The sequence below is a fragment of the Guillardia theta genome (genome assembly GCF_000315625.1).
Source record: "Guillardia theta CCMP2712 unplaced genomic scaffold GUITHscaffold_91, whole genome shotgun sequence".
NCBI lineage: Eukaryota > Cryptophyceae > Pyrenomonadales > Geminigeraceae > Guillardia > Guillardia theta.
In genome coordinates, this window is record NW_005434583.1 from 196,538 (window position 1) to 205,140 (window position 8,603).

Consider the following 8,603-nt stretch of genomic DNA (forward strand, 5'->3'; position numbering starts at 1 on the left):
CCTCCCTCCCTCCTCCCACTCCCTCCTCTCCTCTCCCCTCCTCCTCCCCTATCCTGGACATCTTTTATCCTCTGCCCCCCTTGATTCCCTCCTCTCACTTGTCCCCAGGACCTTCAGCCACATTCAGCCCTCAACGCCGCGAGGATCGAGGCAGAGAAGTGGAGGAGGATAAAGACTAACGGGGGGCGAGTCTACTGGCACAACAGGAGCACAGGAGAGACCAGGTGGGAGACTCCTTCCTCCCTACTCCCTCTCTCCGCCCGTGAGCTCGACGTTCTCGTTCCCGTCCGAGTTAAGAAGCAGCAGAGGAGGAGGGATGACGGGGATGGGGATTGAAGAAGACGACGGGTGTGTATGAGGAGGAGGAGGAGGAGGAGGAGGAAGAGGAGGAGGAGGGGATGTAGAGGTAAGGGAGCAGGAGAGGGAAGCTAAATGTCTCGAATATTATTTATTTGAAATCAATACGAGGAGAATTCATTCCTCCTCCTCCTCCTCCTCCTCCTCTCACTTTCCCTCTTTCTGCCCTGTGGACGAAGCAGCCGCAGCATCTTCCTGGGCCTGAGCACCATCAGCGTTGCCCCGTCCCTGCTCAGAGGAGGAAGAAGGCTGCTGCGGCTGCTGCCTCTCCTGCGACGAACCCGCTCCCTGTGCTGGCTGGACTCTGACGATCTCCACCATCCTCATCAGGTACGACTTGACCTCCTCCAAGATCGCCGTCTCCATGTCTGCGTCTCGCACGCCCAGCCGCGACTCCTTCCTGCCCCCCACGCTGCTGCTAGCGGCCTCCTCTGCCTTCCCCTCCCCCCTCCGTCCCTCTGACCCGTTGGCGCCGCTTCCTTGCGGTTCCCCCTGCCCCCTCCATCCCGCGCTTGCCTCTCTCTGCGCCTCACTTGCCTTCTTCCTCGTGGAGCTTAGCAGGAGCACACGGCAGAGGTTGAAGAGCACGGGGTCGCTCAGGTGGTTCCGGAAAACGCTCCTCTCCGCCAGCTTCCCGTACTTGACCAGCGGCAGGCCGATGAGGGAGGAGGTCATCCCGGAGCCGTGCGGCTTCTGCGACATCCGAAGGCTCGCCATCACCTGCTGCAGCTGCGAGGAGATCGCTGAGCCCAGCCCGGCCTGGCTCAAGATCGCAGAAGGCAACGCAGCACCTCGGAGCTCGAGCCAGCGACGGGCGTCTGACTTCCCGTCCCCTCCTGGGGGCTCACGCCCTGCGTCGACGGGCCAGACCACTGAGTCGACGGGCCAGACCATACCGGGCGAGGAGAGTGAGTCATAACCTTCTTGAAGCCGATGGGGGAGGGGGAGCTGGAGTTCTCGTTAGTCCTGCAGGAAGGAGTCGTAGCCCCGTCCCCAACCCCCACGGACAGCATCGCCTTCCGCTCCATGCTATCCTCCGTGTTCCTGCACTCGTGGCACTTGCACTGAGCCGAGCACAGGACTCCTGCCTGGAAGCACTCGCAGTACTTCTTCAGGCACCCACTCTTCTTGCAGTGACAACCCTTGGTGTGCCTCCCCTGCACCGGCGAGTCCTCGATGCCGGGAGGAGCGCTGGATGCGATCTTGGGTTGAAAGGCTAGAGGATTTCGCTCCAGCGTCGCGTCGATCGCCGACTTTCTCTGCTTCTCGTAGTTTTCGTTGTTCTGACACAGCTGGCAGTTGCAGGAGAGGTTGCAGTAGGACCCGGAGGCGAAGCATTCGCAGTAGAGCTTCAGGCACTTTGAGTTCTTGCAGTTGCATTGCTTCCTCTTGCTCGGAGTCGACGGCGCCTCTGACATCCATGCTGTCTGCGCTGCTCCTGCAAACCCCAGCAGAGTCCCAGCGGCAGACGAAGGGGAGAGTTGGCCAGAGTTGGCAGCCTCACCGTTGGTCTCCACGGGGTACGCCTGAGCCCACACTGTTCCCGAGCTCTCCCCCCCGAAGTCCAGCTGCCGCGCTCGCTTTCTTGAAGACTCCCTTTCACGACCTGCGGAAGAGCCATTCTCCGACTTGATCTCCTTGTCTTCGCCTCCTTTCTTGGACGACTTGTGGAGCTCCGAAGAGGCGACGCTGGTGAGTGCGGCGATGGCAGCTGCCTCTGCCTGTCTGGTCCGCGGGCTTGTGGTTACTGCTGATGAAGACGAGCTAGTAGTGTGCGCTGCTTCCGATGCAGCCTGATTTGTCTCGGAGTTGCTTCGCTTCCCTAACTTAGTCTTGGCCTCCTCCTTCAGAGCAGCGTTCTTCTCTTGCACCGACATCGGTTCAGCTGCTGCTCCTAAACTTGCTAGGAGGTCCATTCCATGTACAAGTTGAGGATCGCTGCACCAATCTCGCTCGATCGCTCGCTAGGCCAGGAAGAGATGGTCTGCAGCGCACTGATGAACGAGTCGATACAAAAAGCTGCAAGCTTACCTCGGGAGCAAAGAGGGACCCGATACAGTCTTTCTGACTTTCTTCCTGAAAAAGACAGTCAGGAGAGGAAAAATACTTGTGTATCCTTTCCCACAAGGACATACGTTCAAAGCTTAGAACCGATTAAGGGCCACATGATGTGTGGCGTATGGAAAAGCAAGAGAAGATAGGTTGTGAGGATGGAAGATAGACAAAATTGATTGATTTTCCGAAGATAGGTTAAGCATGCCATGTACAAATACGTGAGAGAACAAAGAATGTTTCCAAATCAAACAAGCGGTACAAGTTGTTCCTTCAACAAAGAATAGAAGTGAGGCAGCTCAAAAGCGGAAAGACGAAGGTGAATGCGTTTCACGAGCCACATAATGCATGAAACAAACAGTGCAGTGAGCTTGAGGAACGATGAGAGTTCGGGTGCAAATGGACAACGGCGATGTCGCAAATTCATTTAGAACTCGCAATGCGCCAGGTACACGAGCGAAAGAATTCACGAAATTCTGAGGAGAATGAAGATTTAAGCCCCAATGACAGGAACGAAGACACTTGTCGTCGCTCAAGGCAGAAGACATGCCGTCTGGGGTGGCGAGGGAGGCAAGGGAGGCAAGGCAAGCAACGGAGGCGAGCAAGGCAGGACACCTTGACAGTTGGGACCACGCAAAAGATGCAGGAGCAGATGATGGTGAAGGGCAACAAGACAAGGGAGAGACCAAAGGAAGCACTGTGCCAGGAGGAGGAGGAGGCAAAGGAACAGCGCATGGCGATCACGAAGCGAAGCGCGAGGTAAGGAGATGGCAAAAGCCATGGCGCAGTGTGGCAGAGGAATTTGAAAGGGGTAGGGTAGGTTGATCAGGGGTGAAGAGAACTCCATGACCGGTGTATGATGCAATGTCATACCTAAGTACCCCTTATGAAACATAAACATTAGGGGTGTTAATTATTTGAAAGGGGTACTTCAACAAATGAGGTGGTCAGGGTGGTGAAACCTTGTACCCCTTAAGTGGGGTGGTGAATTCAATTTTTGAAGAGCGACGAGTAGGAGCAGAAAAGAAGGGGGTAGGGGTTGTTCATACCACCGGTGAATTAATATTCCAAAACATGGGAACAAAGAGGGTAGGGGGTGTATCTGAACACCCCTCATGGACGGTTATCCTGTACGACCCCACCTGGCTCATTCTCTGTTCTTGTGGCCAAGGAAAGGGGGTAGGGGTGATACCACGGGGAAAATAAGATTGCTCAAGAGGGTGGGGTATATCACCCCTACCCACATACTCAGCTGATTGATGGCTCATCAATATGGTAGGGGTGACAGCACGACAAATCATTCGGGTGGAAATGGAATCAGGGGGTACTCTCATAAAAAGGGGGGTGATCGATGGGAAACTAGGGGGTGTTCAGGTGAAACGAAGTTTGCAAGTTTTCAGGGTGCGAAGTTTTCAATTTTGCGATTCCGACTCTCAAGTTATGGAGACGGAAGTTCGGAATCTGAGAGTCGGAAACCGTATCACTGAAACTCCGGCAGCGGCGGCCCGGATCGGACAGTGGGCCCGGCCTGTCACGGTGACAGTGGTAGTGGCACCGTGGGGGCAAGCCCGGGCCGCCGCGGGCGGCCGCCGGGCGGCTGCGCGCCGCTTCCGAAGTTCCGTGACTCGCAGTGACGCGGCTGAGCTCCGGGCCCTGATCGGGCCGTTCGGACTCCGGCGGCGGGCTCCGACCTTCGTTCACTGGTTGTTCAATCGTCGTTATCATGCACATGGTCAAGCAGATTCTTGCGAATAGCCCAATCACAGAACTCATCGAACAAGATTTGCCCGCCGCCATTTGAATCAATCTACAAAGAATGCAAATGTAAGCGATTGGATAGTCAAGTGAAGTATGCTTCTGTGATGGTTGATACCAAGTGTCAAGTTCTGTATGGACTTACCTCATGAAATGTTTTCACCGGGTCCTGAATTTCCATCCCCCAAGAAATCAGCCTGAAATGTCGGGCATGAGCAATGTTCTCATAGCTAACATTGATCTGTCACTCACTGTGGCGTCGCAGCCTTGAATTCGTTGAGATCGACTCTCCTATCTTGTCTGCCATGATCGCATAAGGGACACACACAGCCGCACAGCGCCCTCTTACCCTTGATCCATGCTGGCAAAAATCTGAAACAGCTCGAAGTACTGCTTCAGGTACACCAAGAGCATGCGGAATTCGACACGCGAGACGTAATCGTCTTCACGACCTCCCTTGCCCTTCTTCAATCCCTTAGAAGCTTGAAATGCCCGCATGATGGCAGGCTTGCAGTTGTAAAGAGCGTCGAGCCCGAAAGACTGTCGTTTCAAACACGCAAGACTTCAGATCCGCGGCTCGGATTTCAAAGGAAGAATGGAAGGAGCGGATCAATTGAAGACAGTCACCTCGCGGAGCCCTTTGTCAATCTCAGCAAGCGAGAGATAGCCGTTTCCATTGGGATCAAATTGCTTGAAGAGAGTACTCCTCTTACTTTTGTCCTCGTCAGACTGATGTTCAAAATGGTCAGTGATCCTAGTCTTTGGGGAATGATGGCACCTTGGATGTTGGAAGCCTTGAAGCGATTTCACCGAGACTCGACATTCCAAAGTTCAACTATAATCAAACACTCATCAGTCAAGGCAACTGGCCTCACAACGAAATCGCAGCGAAACATTCTTTTCCGTTCTAGATCAGTTCTAGACCTCTTCCAACAATACTGGGTCACTTTCCCTGTTATCGGAGTCAATAGCAATCTTGGTGACTAGATCTAACGTGTCGCCATTTCGCTTGTCTTGCCTTGCCTTGCCTTGCCTTGCCTTGCCTTGCCTCCCTCCCCCTTCTCCTCTGCTGGCGTGGAAGCAAATTTTATCTACTGTAGTCGGGGCATCAAACCCAGCTGCCCTACCCCATGTATCCCAAATGTACCCCTCATTTTATGGTTATATTACCCCTGCCTTTGATATTCCAACGCATACCTACGACCACCCCCCACCCACATTTTGTATCAATCCACAGCTCGGAGTCGCCGGCTTTTAACCGGTCAGGCCGGGCCCGACTTACTGGAATCACTAGGTTCAGCGAGCTGCCCTCAGAACTCTGTGGATCTTTACTTTTGCACCCCTACCCCAATAATTCATATGATTTACTACCGGTACTTGACCTCCGTGCGGGTCCACCCCAGAGACTTAAACACCTCCCCTCCAAAAGGACTACCCTCCATTTTCCCTATGAAGCAGTCCAGAAAGTATGGTGGGGTAGATAAGTCTAAAAGGGGGGTACAGAATAGACCTGAAGGATCCATGTGAGGGGTGGGGTACTACCCCCTCAAATAGGATGCAATTGTGCGTAACAGTGGGGGTACTTGTTGTGCAGTGGTAAAGTTTGGATTGGAATAAATATGTCGGGGAGCAGTGGAGGTAAAGCGCGGAGGTGGCGGGGTCATGGCAGAGTTCGGAACAGAGGAAGCAAGACGAAAGATGAGCGAAGAGCAGGAGCTGAGTAAGAGCAAGGATTTCATGGCATAGAGGACAGAGAGTAGGGGAAAGGGAGGAGTGACTCCAAGGGTTCCAAGGAATTCGAACAATGGCAGTAATTTCTATGGAAATCTACATGCCCACCGGTAAGGCTCAGATGAAATTTGATGAGATTGTAGCCTCAGTAGTGCACGACGGAGGGCACAGGAGGAGCAGGAGCAGGGAGATGTGTAGCAAGTACCCCCGTTTCTCTTGCAAGTCATTCACATGAGTTCACAGTTACCATGCACCAACACCGCTGATCTTCGCTCCCTCAAAGGCCCCTGAGCAACTGGGGACGTCAACCAGCGATTGAATCCGCAACTTCGCTCGAGCCAGCATGCAGACATAGCGGGAGCGATATGAAATCTCGAGCCAGCATGCAGACATAGCGGGAGCGATATGAAATCTCAGATTGAGGAGCAGGTAGAGCATGTCCTCAAGATCATATCCCGGCAGGCTCCCCGACCGAGCCAGGGGCCCACGACAGTCCGAGGGAGAGTTGTGTCGCAACATGCAGGGAGCAAGGATGCTGGGACGCAGACGGAAGACGCAAACACATGGATACAAGTGAAAGATGGACACATCAATCTGTTCAACCACCATCCTCTGCCGGTTGTTCCGGCCAGAGTGAGCCATGCTGAGAATATGGAGAGCCTGTCGGAGGCCAAGGCGGACAGGATCGCTAGGGACGACGCGAGGCTGGCAGATGAGCTGCTGCAAGAGGCGAAGGAGCTGCGGCAAGCCGGGAAGGAGGAGGAGAGCAAGGAGATGGGGCTGGAGTCGAAAGATCTGTTGAAGAAGCTTCAGCTGATGGTCCGTAACGAGTAGGGGGAGGCCAGGAGGAGGAGGAGGAAGAGGAGGATGAGGAGGAGGAGGAGGAGGAGGAGGAGGAGGAGGAGGAAAACAGGAGGTGGGAGAGGGGAAGGGGGAAGGAGGAGGATGACATGTCCTTGCAGATCAAGAGGAAAGAGTTTGCAACGAGAGAGAAAGAGTTCTTTGACAAGAGAATCGAAAAGGTTGGAGCATCGGCCTTGGTTGTGATGTGAATGACTGGAGGCGTCAGATCGAGCATGAGCTGCCGAGCCTGAAGAGCAAGACAGTCCCTGAGGACAAGGCGATCAACCAACTTCGAATCACCTCCGATGAGGAGAGGAGGAGGATCTGCCGAGACCCCAAGTACTGGAAGACGAAGTTGTGCAGGAGTGAGTTGAAAGCCTTACGATGCTGAACCTCCCTCCTTGCCCTCCTGGTGTCTCCTTGCCCTCCTTGCCCTCCCCGTGTCTCCTTGCCCTCCTTGCCCTCCTCTTGTCTCCTTGCCCTCCTTGCCCTCCTCGTCTCTTCTCGTTGCCTGTCAGTTCACAACTGATCTTCTTGTGTCCTTGCAGCAATCTTTCAGATCGACCGTCACTCAGGTGCTGAACATGCTGGACGGCAACTGATCGCCCTGACTGCCTTCCAGCAAGCAACCACCTTGCTTCTCACGTCGTTCGCAACATCTCCACTGCACCGGCAAACTCCACCTTGCCATCGCCTTCCTCCTCCACAGAATCCCATGCTCGCTCAGCCGCCTGCTGTGGTTCGAACCATTCATTGGTCTCCTCCCTCGCGTACCAGACGGACAAGGTGAAGGTAACGGCAAACGAAGCAGCGGCAAATGGAGAAGGGGCAGGGGCAGGTGCAGGGGCAGGAGCACGAAGAGGAGCAGGAGCAGGAGCAGGAGCGGGAACAGGAGCAGGAGCAGGAGCAGGCATTCATTCGATTTTCACCAACGAGGTCATTATGTCTATCATCTGGACTTTCGTGCTTTTGGTTTGTGGAATCACAATGACCGTCCTATGGAGAAGGTACTGCTGCTGCTGCTGCTGCTGCTGCTGCTGCTGCTGCTGCGCTTCTTATGCTTCTCTTCCTCCTCCTCCTGCTCCTCCTCCTCCTCATGCCCCTGCCCCTGCTTTTCCATCTCCCCTTCCCCTGCTCCTGCAACGCTCTCTCATCTCCTCTCCTCGTCCTCCTGCCCCTGCTCCTTCTCGATTTTCCTGCCCCTCTCACCGCACCCGCAGGTACAAGTCAAGCCAGCGGGGGAGGCAAGGTGAGCTTCTTTCCTGTCTTTGCTCTCGTGCTGACCTCCACCTCTCCCCCAGCTGAAGCGAGCAAGTACGGAGGATGCGAGTCCAGCAGCCCTCCACCTAGTTGAGCATGTAAACGTGTCCACCCCCAGCTACCTCCTCAGCTCTTCTCCAGCTGCCTGCAGGCGTGCTGGGCCCTGAGCAACCGCGTCTGAATCTCGTCGACGAAGTCCAGGGAGGAGGCCAACACCCTCCCCAGCTCTTTGACCCCCTCCTTCCCCAGCTTGTAAACCCCCTCCTCCCCCAGCTGCACGACCCCTTCCTCCCCCAGCAAGGTGTTGAGCTGACTGAGGGTCCTCCTTGCCTCCCTCAGCTCCTGGTCCAGCTGCTTGCGGTAGAAACTTGCTAACGCGCCACCGTCCGTCGCCTCGGGGCCCCGCGAAGGTGGAGAGGGAGAGGAGGGCAAAGTTGACGACGACGACGACGACGACGTTGAGGAGGAGGAGGGAGAGGAGGAGGAGGAGGAGGAGGAGGAAGGCTCTTCGTAATGAATCTTCACGTGCTTCTCTCCAGCCTCTTCCAGCTCCCATAAAATCTTCAGCAGCCGTTGGAAGTGCCGGACCCATTCTCCTTCCCTGC

The 8,603-nt window shown here is 55.1% G+C and overlaps 4 protein-coding genes across 4 annotated transcripts in view; 2 read left to right on the forward strand and 2 right to left on the reverse strand.

Moving 5' to 3' along the window:
- GUITHDRAFT_144749 (hypothetical protein) overlaps positions 1–336 on the forward strand; it is a gene marked incomplete at both ends in the record, with an annotated part of 6,048 nt that extends 5,712 nt beyond the window's left edge. Inside the window, one exon of the mRNA XM_005824704.1 lies at positions 109–336. Coding sequence (XP_005824761.1) covers positions 109–336 — 228 coding nt within the window. The remainder of the gene's footprint in view (positions 1–108) is intronic.
- Positions 337–1,397: 1,061 nt separating this feature from the next.
- On the reverse strand, positions 1,398–1,751 carry GUITHDRAFT_52378 (hypothetical protein; the record flags this gene model as incomplete). Its single annotated transcript, XM_005824705.1, has 1 exon — positions 1,398–1,751. A coding segment is annotated over one exon (354 nt), but the record flags the coding sequence as incomplete, so codon positions are not given.
- Positions 1,752–3,999: 2,248 nt separating this feature from the next.
- GUITHDRAFT_154883 (hypothetical protein) lies at positions 4,000–5,001 on the reverse strand. Its single transcript, XM_005824706.1, has 6 exons — positions 4,943–5,001; positions 4,792–4,893; positions 4,514–4,704; positions 4,417–4,464; positions 4,310–4,361; positions 4,000–4,216 (listed from the first exon to the last, which is right to left on the reverse strand). The coding sequence occupies exons 1-6, from the start codon at positions 4,985–4,987 to the stop codon at positions 4,118–4,120; spliced, it is 537 nt and encodes a 178-aa protein (XP_005824763.1). The 5' UTR covers positions 4,988–5,001; the 3' UTR covers positions 4,000–4,117.
- Positions 5,002–6,300: 1,299 nt separating this feature from the next.
- Positions 6,301–7,129, forward strand: GUITHDRAFT_116089 (hypothetical protein; the record flags this gene model as incomplete). The annotated part of the gene is made up of 3 exons (XM_005824707.1): positions 6,301–6,714; positions 6,858–6,917; positions 6,965–7,129. The coding sequence occupies 3 exons, from the start codon at positions 6,301–6,303 to the stop codon at positions 7,127–7,129; spliced, it is 639 nt and encodes a 212-aa protein (XP_005824764.1).
- Between the last annotated feature and the right edge of the window lie 1,474 nt (positions 7,130–8,603).

Coding starts and splice junctions, on each gene's coding strand:
- GUITHDRAFT_154883 (XM_005824706.1), bottom strand. CDS start 4,987: ATGTCGAGTCTCGGTGAAATCGCTTCAAGGCTTCCAACATCCAAG. Junction 4,894..4,942: donor CAAGGCTTCCAACATCCAAG/GTGCCATCATTC, acceptor TTTGAACATCAG/TCTGACGAGGACAAAAGTAA. Junction 4,217..4,309: donor CGGTGAAAACATTTCATGAG/GTAAGTCCATAC, acceptor CATTCTTTGTAG/ATTGATTCAAATGGCGGCGG.